A 20,071-nucleotide genomic window follows, 5' to 3' on the forward strand; every position below is an offset into this window, starting at 1 on the left:
GATGCCTTATAGGGGCAGAGAGATGGCAGACAGTGGATGGAAGGAAGAGAGTAACAAGACGATGAGAAAAGCAGAAACCAGAGAAGACAAAGATAGAACAAAAATTTTCTATTTATTTATTGGTTTAGGAGACGTGTCACTGTTTCTGCATTGTTTCTGCATTGTATGCAGAGTCCAGCTTCTTGCTGGTTCAATTTAACCTTTGTCTATTTATTTCTATTTTATCCCCCCTTTTACAAAACTGTGGAGCATTTTTTAGCGCCAGCCGTGGTGGTAGCAGCTCTGATGCTCAGAATTCTATGAACGTCAGAGCTGTTACCACCGTGGCTAAAATCCACACTACAGTTTTGTAAAAGGGGGAGGGGTAAGTTTGTGATGAAATTCCATATTAGGCGAAGGCGTTTTCAGTGTTCTGTGTGTTCGAAAGACATGGGTTTTCTGTTAGGATTGATTACAGGATTGATCTGTACTAGTCTGGCTTGTTTTGTTTTACAATGGGTGTATTGCTGTTGTACTTCTCACTGCAGTATGTAAGATGCTGCCTTTTCCTAGGTACTCATGTGTGACGTGTGGCTTGTTACTAAAAATCATGTTTTTCGTACAGATGGGGGGGAAGGGGTGCCAAAAAATGATGGGCTCCGGGTGTCACACAAGCCAGGTACGCCACTGCAGAGTGTGAATGCACTACTATTTTAATTAAAACTACCGTAGGTTATTGGTTATTGGCATATTATATGCATTGGTATTTTTGATCAATTAAAGAGGGCTGGGAATGATTGGTTTTGAATATTTGTAAGTTCAAAGTGCTTTTCTTGAGTTGTCATATGTTCAGTTACAAATGTCTGCACTATCAATATTTGAAAATCAATAAAGTTTATATATATATTTTAAAAAAGCAGAAGCAGATTGTCCCCTGTACATGTTGGAAGAATTCAACGTAAAGAATTTCTTTCTACTTAATAGGGAATGTTTTATTAAATACTGGCTGTCGTAGGCAGATATCAGTGCTGAATATTCATGGATTGGACAGCTGCTGGTACTTATCCAAGTACCATTGATATTCAGACCATTTCCAGATATGTTTATTGGCATTTGATATATCAGGTGCTCTCAAAACAATGTCTCCTAGAAAGACTCAAAAGCACATAAGCATTGTCTCTGCCGAGTCAGACCATAGGTCCATCATGCCCAGCAGTCCGCTCCCACGGCGGCCCCCCCAGGTCAATGACCTGTAGTGATCTATTACTCTAAAGCATTTTGTACTGTATAGTAACCCTCTAATTGTACCCCTGGATCCCCTTTTCCTTCAGGAACTCGTCCAGTCCCTTTTTGAAACCCAAAGTCCTACTCTGCTCTACCACCTCCTCTGGAAGCGCGTTCCAGGTGTCCACCACCCTCTGAGTGAAGAAGAACTTCCTAGCAAAATAACCAAATTACAAAGCGGTTAAATTGTATCCACTTGATATAGAGGATGTTATCAGGATATACAAGATGTAACAACTTTAAGAGCTCACAGAGAGATAGGACTTTGGGACAAAAACCATTCTTGGCCCACTCACACACAGTTGAAATCGGAATTGGAAGACCGGTGGATGTCTGAACTTTGGCTAACACGAGGGGTTTGCTTCTGCTCAGCATTGAGACAGTCCAGTTAAGCTAAGTGGAATTTGTACCTTCTACATAGGCTGTGATTGTGTGAATATTATAGGGTTCCTTTTACTAAGCTGCGTTAGGGCTTTAACACGTGGTAATTTCCTGTGTGCGCTAAAAAACGCTAGCGCACCTTAGTAAAAGGAGCCCGTATAGAACTCCGGTCCTCGAGAGCCGTATTCCAGTCGGGTTTTCAGGATTTCCCTAATGAATATGCATTGAAAGCAGTGCATGCACATATATCTCATGCATATTCATTGGGGAAATCCCGAAAACCCGACTGGAATATGGCTCTCGAGGACCGGAGTTCCCTTCCCCTGCCGTAGAGTAAAAAGTGGACATTTTTTTTAATATAGAGCAAAATATTTAAAAAAAGAACAAAAAAGTAGGAAGAAGATATATTGGATGTTTACAGCATAGAGGTTTTTGTGACTAGTGATGGCTCATTAATGTGTGAGAAGATCAGGAATGGTTTTGGAAAACCCATTCGGACGCCTGGACAGTCCTCTAAAAAGAGGACATAATCCAGCTAAATCCAGATGTCTTGTAACCCTAAGTGGGTAGGAGTGACCCCTGTGCAGTTAACGTACACTGACCAGGTCCTACCCGGATGTTTACTGTCGCTTAACTGGCTGATGCCTCTGAAAATCTGTTCAGACTGCCCCATCAGGTTCTAGTTAGTGCAAGCCTTTTTGAGGGGGCATGTCATGGGCAGAGATGTGCTAACCAGTTATCATGCTGATGTCACATGGGAGTCTTTAGCGCTTCCTAAATAAGAGGCAGTAAAAAAAAAAAAGCCCTTTTCGATAGCTACACTAGAAATAGATCGTACGGAGGAGAGGAAAGCTAGGGACCTCCCTCCATTTCAAAATCACTGAGCTCTGGAACAACCTTACCTCCCCTCTTCGGAACTTGAGCTCTTTCCGAGTTTTCCGCAAACATCTGAAAACCTGGCTTTTCTCAAAAAATGTAAATCTCCCTCCAATTTAGGAATCAAGGAAACTCTTCTATCTTGGCATCCCAAGTCCTCTAAATTTTCTTCACACTTCTACCTCTAACCCTCTGTTGTAGTTCCTTCCTATTTCTCCTACTGTAAACCGCGTCGAGCTCTACGAACGTGGAGATGATGCGGTAGACAAACCTAAGGATTAGATTAGATTAGGTCCATGTAAGGGCATGCTTAGCCCATTTCTTAACTCTAAATCAGGGGTGTCCAACCTTGGCCCTCACACCAGGTCGGGTTTTCAGGATTTCCCAATTGAATATGCATGAGATCTATTTGCATACAATGGAAGCAGTGCATGCAAATAGATCTTATGCAAATTCATTGGGGAGATCCTGAAAACCTGACTGGATTGTGGTCCTCCAGCACTGACATTGGACAAACCTGCTCTGTATGTTCTGTGGGCCCATGACAGTATGAACCCCAAAATGGACTGCTCCAAATCAAGCTACACTCTAGTCTACACCTAGATTATGTTGTCGTCAGGTGCCATCGACTCGTGCTCAAGTCCTAGCGACTTCATGAATTGCAGATCTAAAAAGAAATCAGTTTTGTGCTAGTCCAGAAAGGTCCTCCAGCGTCATCTCCATGGTTGTTTCAACGTGTCCGGCCATCTGATTGTAGGTCACCCTCTTCGCCTGGTTCCTTCGATCTTCCCAAACATGTTGTCCTTCTCCAGTGATCTCTCTCTCCTGATGGTGTGACCAAAATAAGACAGTCGTAACTTCATCATTTGGGCTTCGAGTATCATAGCCAGTCTGATCTCTTCCAGAATCGATTTGTTAGTTCTTCTGGTAGTCCAGGGCACGCTTAAAATCCTTCTCCACCACCAAAGCTCAAATGAGTCAATCTTCTTTCTGTCTTGTTTCCGTAGTGTCCAGCTTTCGCATCTGTAACTGACCACTGAGAAAATGAATGCATGGTCAAGTCTGATCTTCGTTTGGAGTGTTAACTCCTTGCCTTTGAATACTTTGTCGAGAGTCTTCATTGAAGAGCAACCAAGTGCTAATCTGTGGAGTATTTCCCCCCTGCTAGTTGCTTCTTTGTTTACAAAAGAGCCCACTTAGATTATACCACCTTAAAATATTAATTGACACAAATTCATCACAAAGATAGACTCAGATCTCCTTCAGTTGACTGTCTTACTGTATTCGCAATACTTCAACTGTAAACATGAAAAAAAACTGGAAGAGGTAATATGGTTATATTCCAAATGTCGAGACTACAGTTGACTTGATAGTGAATTGGAGCTCCATTTTCTTTCCAGATGTTTATCGTGTATAATTTGGGCATTTCCCAACAACCTCTGGCAAATTCTTTTTTTTTTTGAATAATCATTTTGCTGCAAAGTGCACTTGTTCATTTTCTAAGAGACAGCACACAAATGCACCAGCAAAGTTAACAATTATTTCTAACTTATTTGCTGATTGTTTAATACTGCTTAGCTCCAGGCTAGTGCACATCAGCAAAAGCTGATTTCTGCCGGCGCCTGGTAGCAGTTAATTAGGAAATCTGGAAATGAAAGCGGTGTGTAACCTGCTCAGAACAGAAATTGCAACGAGCACTTTTTTTCCAGCAATTAACTTCTAAGGGGTTCCTACTATGAAAACAGTGGGGAGGTTTTTTTGTTACTAATTACTTAATGGCAATTAAGGCGCAAGAGTCTATAGCAGAACCACATTCTTTCCAAGAAAGGTCACAATGAAATTAAAAGGAAAAAAAAATCCAAATACGCTTGATGAGAACCACAATTAGGCAGTTCCTTTGCCGGTATTTTACTGCATCTCAAATTTGGCATCATCCTGGTCTCATTGGTGAGACCCCCCCCCTCACTAAAGAAAAGGAGACATTATATTCCAGGGCAGTGGCGATGCTTCAAGACCAATCATCAGATCCTAACTTATTACACTGAGATGGTACAGGATTGTTGGGTAAGATTTGCCTCTTTGCGGATGATACCAAAATCTGCAATAGAGTAGACACGCCGGATGGTGTGAATACCAGAAATTTGGCAGCTAAAATTTAATGCTAAGAAATGCAAGGTCATGCATTTGGGCTGCAAAAACCCAAGGGAACAGTACAGATTACGGAGTGAATAGCTTATGTGCACGACAGAAGAGCGGGACTTGGGTGGGATCGTATGTGATGATCTTAAGGTGGCCAAACAGGTTGAAAAGGTGACGGCGAAAGCTAGAAGGATGCTAGGTTGCATAGGGAGAGCTATGGCTAGTAGGAAAAAGGAGGTATTGATGCCTCTGTATAAAACTCTGGTGAGCCCTCATGTAGAATATCGTGTACAATTCTGGAGGCCGTACCTTCAAAAAGATATAAAAAGGATGAAGTCGGTCTTGAGGAAGGCTACTAAAATGATTGTTGGTCTACATTATAAGGCAAATGGGGACAGACTCAAAGATCTCAATATATATACTTTGGAGAAAAGGCGGGAGAGGGGAGATATGATAGAGATAGAATTTGAAAGGAAACTGCAATGAGAGGCCATAGGATGATGTTAAGAGGTGATGTTAAGAGGCTCTGGAGTAATCTAAGGAAATACTTTTTTACAGAAAGGATGGTAGATGCATAGAACAGCGTCCCAGAAAAGGTGGTGGAGACAGACACTGTATCTGAATTCAAGAGGGCTTGGGATAGGCATGTGGGATCTCACAAAGAGAGGAAGAGATAATGGTTACTGTGGATGGGCAGCCTGGATGGGCCATTTAACCTTTATCTGCCATCATGTTTCTATGTTTCTATAATCAAAAAGTTCTATGACCTCACAATGCAGGTGTAAAGAGCCTTAGCCTATAGGAAGAGGAGATGCAAATGTGTAGAGCCTTAGCCAATAGGGAGAGGAGGAGATAGTGGATGGGCCATTTGGCCTTTATCTGCCATCATGTTTCTATGTTTCTATAATCAAAAAGTTCTATGACCTCACAATGCAGGTGTAAAGAGCCTTAGCCTATAGGAAGAGGAGATGCAAATGTGTAGAGCCTTAGCCAATAGGGAGAGGAGGAGATAGTGGATGGGCCATTTGGCCTTTATCTGCCATCATGTTTCTATGTTTCTATGTAATAAGATTGTATAATCTTGGGGCCAGGATATTTACGATAGGGGCAACGCTTATACTACCTGAATATTTTTACACACAGACTTTGCACTAGAGCACAGGAATCTCGCACCACCTGTGGGGTTCCTGTGGGGATGGAAGAAGTTGCCGCGGGATTCCCGCATGAATGCAGTCAAAATCTCTGCCAATGCACCTTATCTGCACGTTTTGAATGAATTCCGAAGTCTGCGCCTAGTCAGGGAAAGTCCCCCTCCTCCCAGGCAAGTGATGAGAGGAAGAGGTAACCAAGAGAGCTTAGGGGTGATTAAGGTGCAATTACATCAATTGGGCACTAACACTTATTCACCCATTGTGCACGCAACTGTTTAGATTACTAGTATGTATATACAAAGGTGCGTGTTTACGCATGTTTATGGTAGCCTGGCGCCTAAATCAAGTTTCAAGTTTATTAAGTCTTGATATATCGCTTTTACAAACCAAAGTGATTTACATCTTTACAATGTTTAAAAAAAAAAAGTTAAAAAAACGGGAATAGAGAAACAACTAAAAGTAACTATTGAGACAAAAATAAAAATAAAAGGAAGAGGTACAGAGAAAAACATCAGGGAAGGGGTTGACTGGAACAAGCAGCTTTACTGATTTAATAGTGATTCACCCTCCCCCCCCACCCCACATTATCAATCATAGATCTCATAAGCGTCTTTAAATAGAAAAGTTTTAAGATTAATTTTAAAGTTATTTAAATTAGTTTCTTGCCGTAGGGTAAGGGGAAGATGGATTTACGTGTTGCAGCTTCTTGTGACCCTGGGTAAGTCACTTAACCCTCAGGTACCAAAAACACTTTAGACTGAGTCCACTAGGGGGACAGAGAAAGTACTTACATATACCCCCTAATTCATTTTATGGTGCTAAAAATTGCATGCACCAATTTGGGAAGCACCCAATTTATGCAAATTTAATTTGATAAAGGGCCAATTAGTGATGCTAATTTCCAACCTGCTGACAGCAACAAGTGACTTTAAATCATTTTGAAAAGAACTCAAAACTCTGCTATTCAAAAATCTATAGAGTTCTCTTAATCTATAGAGTTCTCCTCACCTTCCCTGCAAGCTCCCCGTTGTCTTCCTACCACTCTTGTAATTTCTCCTCAATAACTCAATCATGTAACCAGCCCCTATACTGCAAGTTCCCTAAATTCAATCCTCTTATTTCTATCTATCCTCAATTGCTCCTCAAAGCCTCTACTATGTAACTAACCCTAAATTGTAACTTCCTGGAAATGTCCAGCCTTCTTCTAATGTAATCCGCTTAGAACTGCAATGTACAGGCGGAATAGAAGTCACTAATGTAATGTAATGTAATTGGCAATAATTAAAATTTACCTATGCATATTTTAGTTGTTATTCTATAAAGAGGCGCACGCAAATTTTTAAGTGCAGATTGTGGTATTCAGCCTATGCCTGCTAGGAGTGTCCCCAGAGCAGTGCACAACTCAAGAGCGAACACTCTACAAACGGCTCAATTTAAACCCCAAACTGAACATTTTGATGACTTTCCTTCTTTGACCCCTAGAGGGAGCGGGAGAGTAGATTTGCCTGTTTCCCAACCCTCACACAGCTCTAGGTTAGTTCCTAGCAGTCACCTGCAGGCTGGAGGTAGAAACAGCCAGAGAACCTTTTCACCTGAGGGTTTGAGGCGTGGCTGCAGGCTATTACACCAGAGAGCTGAACAGTTAGAGAGACAGAAGAAGCAGCAGCAAGAGGAAAGGCAGAGAGACTCAGGGTTGAGAGCTCTGAATGGCAGTGAGCAGCTGTAAGGTATGGAGCTGACTCAAGATTTCCAGGACATGGAGCTGGAGCCATATGCTGAGCCATGGAATGGAGTCCTGCCAATGGAGGTTTGCTGGACTGGAGGCAAGTAATTTAAACTGCCTAAATGTTTAACTGAAACACTGCTTAACTAAGTTGACTGAAGGGTTTTTTTTTTGTGGTAACCCTGAAGAAGGGGTGGTACTTGGAGGCACCTCTAAGAACTGAAAAAGAACTCTTTTGAATTTTGGTTTTTTTTTTCCTTTTTTCTCCTGGGTGGGGGAAGGGCTGTTACTAGTCCCAGGCAGAGGGGAATGCTCCGCGTTTTCTGTGGTGGGATTGAGGGCCTATGATTGGCAAATTACGACCACGCAGAGCACACTCCCTGGCCAGCACGTCAGCTGCTGGGGCCTAGTGTCGTAGCACTAGTACAGGCTGAGGGAAATCAGCCCAAAAGACTGGGTTTTTTTGAATGTTTGAAAATTTGGACTATTAATTGGGTGGAGAGCCAGCAACAGCTTTAGAAAAGCTTGAATTATATGTTTTTGAACTTTATTTGACTGACATTAACCCAGAGACTGTTTAGCAGTGTATTGTTTGTTTTGGGACTCTATTTTATATCTGGAACATCCTGACAAGATTGTGTTTTTTTTCAATATGAAACTGATTGAAACTTGAAACAAGCCAGCTGGTTTGAATATTTTGTTTTGAAGAATAAGCCCAGTTATTACTTGATACAATACCTACCTGGTGTGGTGGTGTTCACTTCTGCTAACCTTCTTTTTCTTCCTTGTGCTGCCCGCAGCGGCTCACAAGAGTTCTCTCTTGCCACCGGCGCCCTAGGACCCATTGCCCTGAGGCTGCCGGTGATCAGGATCCAAAAAGAGGGTGTGACCACGTGAGAGGCATGGGCGGATCGAGGACATTCCTGGGATTTGCGCACAATGTTACAGAATTAGGCAGATCTCCGCCTAATTTAGGCGGGAGGGTTTACCCCAGACTTTAGTTGGCGTAAATCCTCACGCCCAAAATCGGTGGCGGATTCTGGGGCCAAACATTATTCTAGAAATGTCCAATTTGGAGCAGCGTTTATAAAACGGCACGTTTATTTTTCTGGGCACCATATATAGAATTTAGTCCATCATTTGTACAGCCCTGTGTACGCCTAGCAGCGCTATTCAAATAAGTAGTTAAAAACTGGTGAAAATTCAGGAAGGTATATTCAAAGAATAAAACCACGATGGACAGAAGTCCTAATGCAGTTTAATATTTCTGAATCTGTTCCCTAAAGCATTTATCTCATCCTGTTCCCATGGCAGCGAGATTAAAATCAAACTATTCAGCTGAGGATCAACTGCACATGGTACTTGACTCGGCAGCATTGCGTCTCCAGTTGCGCCTTTCAAAGCATTGTCTCCCCTTTACAGTGAAAATCCATGAGCTGCGAACATTCTACCCGTGGAGCAGTGCGAGTCGGCCGGCCGGTCAGACCGGGATCAGCTGAAACGTGCTTATAGTTTATTGTAGGGTTACCAGAAATCCGTAAAAAGCCGGACATGTCCTCTTTTTGGAGGACTGTCCGGGCTCCCGGATGGACTTTCCAAAACCCGGCATTTGTCTGGGTTTTGGAAAGACACGAAGAAGCCCCATCCGCATCTGGGGGAGCCTCTGACCCTGCGCAGATGGCATCACACACATCCCGCGCACGCTCCAGGCCCTCCAGACGCAGCTGGAGTTAGTCCGGAAGAAGAGAGGAGGCTTTGTGGAGGCGGGGTTGGAGGCGGGACTGGGCAGAACAGGGTGGGGCTGGAGATCCCAAACTTAGGCAGCTGTGATTAATGGCGCCGTTTATAGAATTCCCCAGCTCATGACCACCCAGAACATATCAGGTCCAGCACCTATCGTCAAAGGCCAATTGGAACAGGTATGTCTTAAACCCTGCTCTAAACTTTAGATAAGACAACTCAATGTGCAACAAAGGGGAAGAGAATTCCAGAGAACATGAACCACTCAGAAGAAAGCTAAGGGCTCCTTTTACGAAGGCGCGGTAGCGGTTTATCGCACGCTAAACCGCCAGCTGTGATAGCTGCTACCACCTCCTCTTGGGCAGACGGTAGTTTTTCGGCTAGCGCGGGGATAGCGTGCGATTAAACTTCACGCACGTTAAAGCCGCTACCGCAGCTTTATAAAAGGAGCCCTAAATGATGAGTGCAGTGACGTAGCGAGGGTGAGCGGCACCCAGAGCAGTGGCACCCCACCCCACCCTCTTCTCTGCACCCCCCCCCCTCACTGCAGCACGTGCATCCCCCTTCCGTTCCCCCCGCACCTCTTTAATTTTCCCGGCACGAGCAGCATCACAAATTTGCTGCCCGTGTCGTGTCTTCTCTCCCTCCAATGTCACTTCCTAGGCGCAGAACCTGGAAGTGACATCAGAGAGAGCCAACACCAATACGGGCAGCAAGCTCGTGATACTGCTTGCGCCAGGAAAATTAAAGCGGTGAGAGGGAAGGGAAGTGAAGGGAAGGGGCATACGTGCATGGCGAGGGGCAGAGAGGAAGATGGGTGCCAGTGCCCCCACCAAGACAGCACCCGGGGAGGAAGAGATAGTGGATGCTGCGGATGGGCCATTTGGCCTTTATCTGCCATCATCTTACTATGTTTCTATAACCATAAAGCTCTATGACATCACAATACAGGTGTAATGAGCCTTAGCCAATAGGAAGAGGAGATGCAAATGTTAAGAGCCTTAGCCAATAGGGAGAGGGTGGATGCTGCAGATGGGACATTTGGCCTTTATGTGCCATCAGGTTTCTATAATCATAAAGCTAGATGACCTCACAATGCAGCTGTAAAGAGCCTTAGCCAACAGGAAGAGGAAATGTAAATGTTAAGAGCCTTAGCCAATAGGGAGAGGAGGAGAGAGTGGATGCTGCAGATGGGCCATTTGGCCTTTATCTGCCATCATCTTACTATGTTTCTATAACCATAAAGCTCTATGACATCACAATACAGGTGTAATGAGCCTTAGCCAATAGGAAGAGGAGATGCAAATGTTAAGAGCCTTAGCCAATAGGGAGAGGGTGGATGCTGCAGATGGGACATTTGGCCTTTATGTGCCATCAGGTTTCTATAATCATAAAGCTAGATGACCTCACAATGCAGCTGTAAAGAGCCTTAGCCAATAGGAAGAGGAAATGCAAATGTTAAGAGCCTTAGCCAATAGGGAGAGGAGGAGAGAGTGGATGCTGCAGATGGGCCATTTGGCCTTTATCTGCCATCATCTTACTATGTTTCTATAACCATAAAGCTCTATGACATCACGATACAGGTGTAACGAGCCTTAGCCAATAGGAAGAGGAGATGCAAATGTTAAGAGCCTTAGCCAATAGGGAGAGGGTGGATGCTGCAGATGGGCCATTTGGCCTTTATCTGCCATCATCTTACTATGTTTCTATAACCATAAAGCTCTATGACATCACAATACAGGTGTAATGAGCCTTAGCCAAAAGGAAGAGGAGATGCAAATGTTAAGAGCCTTAGCCAATAGGGAGAGGGTGGATGCTGCAGATGGGACATTTGGCCTTTATGTGCCATCAGGTTTCTATAATCATAAAGCTAGATGACCTCACAATGCAGCTGTAAAGAGCCTTAGCCAATAGGAAGAGGAAATGCAAATGTTAAGAGCCTTAGCCAATAGGGAGAGGAGGAGAGAGTGGATGCTGCAGATGGGCCATTTGGCCTTTATCTGCCATCATCTTACTATGTTTCTATAACCATAAAGCTCTATGACATCACAATACAGGTGTAATGAGCCTTAGCCAATAGGAAGAGGAGATGCAAATGTTAAGAGCCTTAGCCAATAGGGAGAGGGTGGATGCTGCAGATGGGACATTTGGCCTTTATCTGCCATCAGGTTTCTATAATCATAAAGCTAGATGACCTCACAATGCAGCTGTAAAGAGCCTTAGCCAATAGGAAGAGGAAATGCAAATGTTAAGAGCCTTAGCCAATAGGGAGAGGAGGAGAGAGTGGATGCTGCAGATGGGCCATTTGGCCTTTATCTGCCATCATCTTACTATGTTTCTATAACCATAAAGCTCTATGACATCACGATACAGGTGTAACGAGCCTTAGCCAATAGGAAGAGGAGATGCAAATGTTAAGAGCCTTAGCCAATAGGGAGAGGGTGGATGCTGCAGATGGGCCATTTGGCCTTTATCTGCCATCATCTTACTATGTTTCTATAACCATAAAGCTCTATGACATCACAATACAGGTGTAATGAGCCTTAGCCAAAAGGAAGAGGAGATGCAAATGTTAAGAGCCTTAGCCAATAGGGAGAGGGTGGATGCTGCAGATGGGACATTTGGCCTTTATGTGCCATCAGGTTTCTATAATCATAAAGCTAGATGACCTCACAATGCAGCTGTAAAGAGCCTTAGCCAATAGGAAGAGGAAATGCAAATGTTAAGAGCCTTAGCCAATAGGGAGAGGAGGAGAGAGTGGATGCTGCAGATGGGCCATTTGGCCTTTATCTGCCATCATCTTACTATGTTTCTATAACCATAAAGCTCTATGACATCACAATACAGGTGTAATGAGCCTTAGCCAATAGGAAGAGGAGATGCAAATGTTAAGAGCCTTAGCCAATAGGGAGAGGGTGGATGCTGCAGATGGGACATTTGGCCTTTATCTGCCATCAGGTTTCTATAATCATAAAGCTAGATGACCACACAATGCAGATGTAAAGAGCCTTAGCCAATAGGAAGAGGAAATGCAAATGTTAAGAGCCTTAGCCAATAGGGAGAGGAGGAGAGAGTGGATGCTGCAGATGGGCCATTTGGCCTTTATCTGCCATCATCTTACTATGTTTCTATAACCATAAAGCTCTATGACATCACAATACAGGTGTAATGAGCCTTAGCCAAAAGGAAGAGGAGATGCAAATGTTAAGAGCCTTAGCCAATAGGGAGAGGGTGGATGCTGCAGATGGGACATTTGGCCTTTATGTGCCATCAGGTTTCTATAATCATAAAGCTAGATGACCTCACAATGCAGCTGTAAAGAGCCTTAGCCAATAGGAAGAGGAAATGCAAATGTTAAGAGCCTTAGCCAATAGGGAGAGGAGGAGAGAGTGGATGCTGCAGATGGGCCATTTGGCCTTTATCTGCCATCATCTTACTATGTTTCTATAACCATAAAGCTCTATGACATCACAATACAGGTGTAATGAGCCTTAGCCAATAGGAAGAGGAGATGCAAATGTTAAGAGCCTTAGCCAATAGGGAGAGGGTGGATGCTGCAGATGGGACATTTGGCCTTTATCTGCCATCAGGTTTCTATAATCATAAAGCTAGATGACCACACAATGCAGATGTAAAGAGCCTTAGCCAATAGGAAGACGAAATGCAAATGTTAAGAGCCTTAGCCAATAGGGAGAGGAGGAGAGAGTGGATGCTGCAGATGGGCCATTTGGCCTTTATCTGCCATCATCTTACTATGTTTCTATAACCATAAAGCTCTATGACATCACGATACAGGTGTAACGAGCCTTAGCCAATAGGAAGAGGAGATGCAAATGTTAAGAGCCTTAGCCAATAGGGAGAGGGTGGATGCTGCAGATGGGACATTTGGCCTTTATCTGCCATCAGGTTTCTATAATCATAAAGCTAGATGACCACACAATGCAGATGTAAAGAGCCTTAGCCAATAGGAAGAGGAAATGCAAATGTTAAGAGCCTTAGCCAATAGGGAGAGGAGGAGAGAGTGGATGCTGCAGATGGGCCATTTGGCCTTTATCTGCCATCATCTTACTATGTTTCTATAACCATAAAGCTCTATGACATCACGATACGGGTGTAACGAGCCTTAGCCAATAGGAAGAGGAGATGCAAATGTTAAGAGCCTTAGCCAATAGGGAGAGGGTGGATGCTGCAGATGGGACATTTGGCCTTTATCTGCCATCAGGTTTCTATAATCATAAAGCTAGATGACCACACAATGCAGATGTAAAGAGCCTTAGCCAATAGGAAGAGGAAATGCAAATGTTAAGAGCCTTAGCCAATAGGGAGAGGAGGAGAGAGTGGATGTTGCAGATGGTCCATTTGGCCTTTATCTTCCCCTATGCTTTTATGTTTCTATTATGCTTGTAAATGATAGAACTATGGGGGGTGTTCTAAACCAGTGTTTTTCAACCTTTTTTGGGCAAAGGCACACTTGTTTCATGAAAAAAATCACGAGGCACACCACCATTAGAAAATGTTAAAAAATTTAACTCTGTGCCTATATTGACTATATATAAAGTAATTCTCTTGAATAGGAATCAAATAAACACAAAGAAAGTATTTTATAATGCTGCCACCGCCAACAACGCCGTTGGCGGCGGTGGCACTCAAGTGGCTAAAGAGCCGCAGTTTGCCGGCCTAGGGACAACACTGGAGGGTGGCCAGCTGTGCACCCCCTTGGGACGTAAACCTGGGGTGGGGCAGTCCGCCCCCCCCTCCACCCTGGTATGCCACTATCTGTACCTCACTCCCTCCCTATGACCAAAAATTCTCCTTTCTTCTATTCCCCGTGTACACAACCATCTCTTTCCCTCCCTTCCTCTCTCCAAAGTCCATGCCTTCTGTGTCCAAACACTCATTCCCTCCCCCACCTCAGCATCTCTTTCCCTCCCTTCCTCTCTCCCAAGTCCTTGCCTTCTGTGTCCAAAAACCCATTCCCTCCCCCACCTCAGCATCTCTTTCCCTCCCTTCCTCTCTCCCAAGTCCATTTCTTCTGTGTCCAAAAACGCATTCCCTCCCCCACCTCAGCATCTCTTTCCCTCCCTTCCTCTCTCCCAAGTCCATTTCTTCTGTGTCCAAAAACGCATTCCCTCCCCCACCTCAGCATCTCTTTCCCTCCTTTCCTCTCTCCCAAGTCCATTTCTTCTGTGTCCAAAAACGCATTCCCTCCCCCACCTCAGCATCTCTTTCCCTCCTTTCCTCTCTCCCAAGTCCATTTCTTCTGTGTCCAAAAACGCATTCCCTCCCCCACCTCAGCATCTCTTTCCCTCCTTTCCTCTCTCCCAAGTCCATTTCTTCTGTGTCCAAAAACGCATTCCCTCCCCCACCTCAGCATCTCTTTCCCTCCCTTCCTCTCTCCCAAGTCCATGCCTTCTGTGTCCAAAAACCCATTCCCTCCCCCACCTCAGCATCTCTTTCCCTCCCTTCCTCTCTCCCAAGTTCATGCCTTGTGTCCAAAACGCACTCCCTCCCCCCTTTTGTGTTCCGTGTTTGCCTCCCAGCCCATCTTTGCAACTTTCTCAGCAAAACGAAGCTCAAGCCGCGACGCTTGTCTTCTGCTTCCTGCCTGCCCTGCCGCACACAAATAGCCGAACGGAAGTATTCTCCGACGTCAGCGCTGACGTCGGAGGGCAGGCTTTGCTTAAGCCCTCCCTCCGACGTCAGCGCTGACATCGGGGAACGCTTGCGATCGGCTATATGTTAGCTGCAGGGCAGGCAGGAACAGAAGACGAGCCTCGCGGCTCAAGATGTATTGAACTCCGCGGGTCCCCCGTCCAGCTCTCTCCTGTCCACGTGGGGCGGACCGCCCCTCTCCCTAAACTGGTGGTACTGCCCTGATGGCGGCCCTGACCGTACGGCACACCAGGCAACATCTCGCGGCACACTAGTGTGCCGCGGAACAGCGGTTGAAAAACACTGGCCTAAACCACCCTCAGATACCCTGTATCAAATAAATGATTATCGTGTTTCTTCACGGCCCTCAGAGATGCCACCAAGGGTTCACATGATCCTAACCCCTGGCTTTATGCACCCAATCGTCACCGGGTCGATATTAGTGCAAAACTAGTATAAAGTTTTAAGATGAACTACTTTAGTTAACTTGTGAAATTAGCTTAAAATAATAAATATTGATAAGGAATTATTAAATCAATACTTAGCTTAACCGGGGTGGTGGTTGACAAGGGATATGAAAGCCACCCTCTATGGGTGAAACATGTTAGCTTTCATATCCCTTGTCAACCACCCCCCCGGTTAAGCTAAGTATTGATTTAATAATTCCTTATCAATATTTATTATTTTAAGCTCATTTCACAAGTTAACTAAAGTAGTTCATCTTAAAACTTTATACTAGTTTTGCACTAATATCGACCCGGTGACGATTGGGTGCATAAAGCCAGGGGTTATGATCATGTGAACCCTTGGTGGCATCTCTGAGGGCCGTGAAGAAACACGATAATCATTTATTTGATACAGGGTATCTGAGGGTGGTTTAGAACACCCCCCATAGTTATAATCTGCATTCACCTTGTATTAATCACCAGTTAAGCCTATCATCGAATGTAAATGATAGAACATAATTTACTGTGTTATCAGCAACGTAAGTGTGAGCATTTACATCAGCTCTATGAGTGCTGTATGTGCTTCCACATAAACATATACCTAGTTACATTACCATTCTGTATAGAAAGGTGGGCACCTACCTCCCAATATTCAGCCGATGTCGGGCTACCTGGTGATTTACCGACACTGGAGGTCAGACTGAGTATTCAATGTCTGTCTGTATCCGTCAACCCAGCACTGAATATCCAGTTTCATTTATGACGGCAGCAACTTAATCGTCGTTGCATCAAACGCAATCCTCCGCCCTTCTGCTGCTGCCCAAACGGGTGGTACCTCGTTAGTCTGACATCTCCACTGAAACCTGTCCACCTTGGGAGGCCCTGCCAGTAGCGAAATTACCGACTGCGTTGCTTTCAGCTTCTCAGATGCTCGCAAGCCCCAGTGCCATGACTGGGGTCACTATCAGTTAGCATGCGCTAAATCCTAAAACGACCGTTATATTCCTACGGGCATCTTAGCATTTAGTGCATGCTAAATAGGTTAGTTCTTTTTGATGAATTTCCCTCCTGAATTCTTTGAATGTCAATCCCTAAGCAACCAATTTGGGATCCCATTTTACTGAGAGACACAATTACAAGCTTGCAGAACTCGTCACATAGGACAGCAAAAAAGTGAGAATTTGTAGTATTTTAGGGGGTCCTTTTACTAAGGCGTGCTAGCTGATTCAGTGCACGGTAAACGCCAACACGTCCACCATTAAGAACATAAGAAATGCCGCTGCTGGGTCAGACCAGTGGTCCATCATGCCCAGCAGTCCGCTCACGCGGCGGCCCCCAGGTCAAAGACCAGTGCTCTAAATGAGTCCAGCCTCACCTGCGTACGTTCCAGTTTAGCAGGAACTTGTCTAACTTTGTCTTGAATCCCTGGAGGGTGTTTATCCCCTATAACAGACTCCGGAAAAACGTTCCAGCTCTCCACCACTCTCTGGGTGAAGAAGAACTTCCTTACATTTGTACGGAATCTATCCCCTTTCAACTTTAGAGAGTGCCCTCTCGTTCTCCCTACCTTGGAGAGGGTGAACAACCTGTCTTTATCTACTAAGTCTATTCCCTTCATTATCTTGAATGTTTCGATCATGTCCCCTCTCAGTCTCCTCTTTTCAAGGGAGATGAGGCCCAGTTTCTCTAATCTCTCGCTGTACGGCAACTCCTCCACCCCCTTAACCATTTTAATCGCTCTTCTCTGGACCCTATAGAGTAGTACAATGCCCTTCTTCAAGTACACTGACCAGTGCTAGACGTAATACTCCAGGTGAGGGCGCGTCATGGCCCGGTACAGTGGCATGATAACCTTCTCCGACTTGAATCCCTGGAGGTATTTTCCCCTATAATAGCCTCCAGAAGAGTGTTCCAGTTTTCTACCACTCTCTGGGTGAAGAAGAACTTCCTTATGTTTGTACGGAATATATCCCCTTTCAGTTTTAGAGAGTGCCCTCTCGTTCTCCCTACCTTGGAGAGGGTGAACAACCTGTCTTTATCTACTTAGTCTATTCCCTTCAGTATTTTGAATGTTTCGATCATGTCCCCTCTCAGTCTCCTCTTTTCAAGGGAGAAGAGGCCCAGTTTCTCTAATCTCTCACTGTACGGCAACTCCTCCACCCCCTTAACCATTGTAGTCGCTCTTCTCTGGACCCTTTCGAGTAGTACCGTGTCCTTCTTCAAGTACCGCAACCAGTGCTGGATGCAGTATTTCAGGTGAGGGTGTACCTTGGCCCAGTACAGCGGCATGATGACCCTCTCCGATCTGTTTGTGATCCCCTTCTTAATCATTCCTAGCATTCTATTCACCCTTTTTGCCGCCGACGCACATTGTGCAGACGGCTTCATCAACTTGTCAATCAGAACTCCCAAATCTCTTTCCTGGGGGATCTCTCCAATACCGTGTTAGCGTTTAGTGCATGCTAATATTTAGCATGCAATAAATCAGCTAGCATGCCTTAGTAAAAGAAGGGGTTAATTTTCTTCTACCGCCAGAGGCATTAAATTTGTGAACTTTCAAAACAACAGAGAGACTCTCCTTCCTCTGCCAAGCAAACACTGATGTGAGTACCGCGTGCGCGGTTTAAGTTATCAGGAGAGAATTTTAGAAACCCAAAACGTATATTTTCTGTTTACCTCTAGGTCCCTTAAAACTGGATGGTCCTCAATTCCCGGAAAGAGAACTCTCATGGTGTAGGTTCGGTAATCGAGGAAAGGGATCCCGGCTCCGTCCAAGTCGCTCGTTAGCTCATGAATGTCGGTCTGAAGCTCTGCAAAGGCTGAGACAAAAAGAAAAAGAACCTTTCGGTGAAACCATAACAGATGGAATGTTTCAGTATCATTATGAACAATGAATTGCTTGTCTTATGGTAAATCTCCAAGCGTTACCCCTTGCATCCTATATATGATGCCCACATTCGCATGTGCCTAAGATGCATCCAGAATTTAATTTAGTAACGAGTCTTTAACTATGAAAAATTGGCGCTTCTGAAAATTTGAACGCACATCTGACTAGAGAGTTGCATGGGGACAGAAATCTCATCCATTCCCGCCAGGATCCTCTCCATCCCCACCCGTCCCCGCCAGGATCCTCTCCGTCCCCACCCGTCCCTGCCAGGATCCTTTCCGTGCCCACCCATCCCCGCCAGGATCCTCTCCGTCCCCACCCATCCCCGCAAGGAATTATTTCCATCCCCGCCCATCCCCATAAAAAGCAGCAATTACTTCTGACAGGATCATCAATCCCACAGTTTCTTTTGCTGTTTTCCTTGTGGAATATCTTTGGTGGAACCCTTTTTTTTTGTTTTCTGTTCAGGTAATTAACTTATAAACCCCCTCTTTTACTAAGGCTGACGTGTCCATTATATTATATGGACGAACCCTGCTTCCAAAGCTTTCCATCCCTGTGGGAGTCCCGTTGGCTAGAGGGGGGTCCCCATGGGAGTCCCGTGGGCCAGAGGGGGGTCCCCGTGGGAGTCCCGTGGATTAGGGGGGATTCCCCGTTCCCGTGCAGACCTCTACATCTGACTGCATAGTATTCAGTAAGGTATGACGGCTCATTCTACAAATGAAAAGTCAAAAGGGGTGTGGCCAGGAGCATTCTGAAAAGTTGCATGCATAATTATAGAACACTATCTTAGTGCATCCAACCTGGCCGCCAGCCTTTGCACTAGATTTCAGCAGGCGTACGTTGGCACCTAAATTTATATGCGGGAAGAGCTTGAGCCCCTCTATAGAATCGCACTGAGCGCCATTTTTTTTCCCACTCGCCAAAGTCTGAGTGCCATTTATAAAATTCCCTCCCACAATTCGTTCTGTCACTAAAGTTGACAAATCGATTACGTACGTTCCAAGTAGCTGGACCTTTACTGTGGAACTTGGTTCCAGATTCCATCCGTTTGATCTCTGATTTTCTGGCGTTTCGAAAAAGTCTGAAAGCCTACTTCTTTTGACTTGCCTTTTCAAATTAGGCCATTTTTGTAATTTTGCAATTCCTTGGTTTTAATTAGTTTAAGGTATAGGTTTAAGATTGTTGATGGTATGCTGTTATTTTATAACTAGTATTTTAGCCCATTACATTAACGGATGCTAGAATATGTCTGTCTGTCTTTCTTTATTTCTGTCTCTCTCTCCCTCCCGCTGTCTTTGTTTTTGTCTGTCTCTCTCCCTGGCCCCCTTTGTCTGTCTGTCTTTCTGTGTCTCTCCCTGCCCCTGTGTCTTTCTTTTTTTCTTTCTGTCTGCCTTCTTCCCGCTGTCTGCCTTTCTTCCCCCCCCCACTTCCCTGTGCAGCAGCCACAGCAGCATTCCCTCCCCCTCCTTGTCCCTGTGCAGCAGCATTTCCCCCCACCCTACTTCCCTATATGAATGGGCTTTGGAAAGATGGATGTGATGCCCACATAACAGTGCATACTGACTGTGTAGAGAGGTCTGTGTTGGTGTCTCTTAGGGAGTGCATGTCACTGTGCGTCTGTTGCGTTTAGGAGCACATCGCTCCGTGTGCGTGTGGAGCTGCGGCGCTCCCGTAGGCGGCCAAGGAGTGGCACTGTGACCCGGGCTGCGGTCAGGCTCTGGGCAGGGCCGCGGCTCCGTCACTCAGCGAGCAAGACATGGGCGGGCGGTGGCGGGCTGTGTGTCGCGGCGCACAGAATTGCAGAGCGGTG

The 20,071-nt window shown here is 45.1% G+C and overlaps 1 protein-coding gene across 2 annotated transcripts in view; it reads right to left on the reverse strand.

Annotated features, from left to right (window-relative positions):
- PLXNA4 (plexin A4) overlaps positions 1–20,071 on the reverse strand; it is a 1,110,463-nt gene that overhangs the window by 155,816 nt on the left and 934,576 nt on the right. For both annotated transcript variants that reach the window (XM_033958729.1, XM_033958728.1), the window contains exon 21: positions 18,048–18,190. In XM_033958729.1, the coding sequence (XP_033814620.1) occupies positions 18,048–18,190 (143 nt within the window). The remainder of the gene's footprint in view (positions 1–18,047; positions 18,191–20,071) is intronic.

Source organism: Geotrypetes seraphini, chromosome 9, assembly GCF_902459505.1.
Source record: "Geotrypetes seraphini chromosome 9, aGeoSer1.1, whole genome shotgun sequence".
NCBI lineage: Eukaryota > Metazoa > Chordata > Amphibia > Gymnophiona > Dermophiidae > Geotrypetes > Geotrypetes seraphini.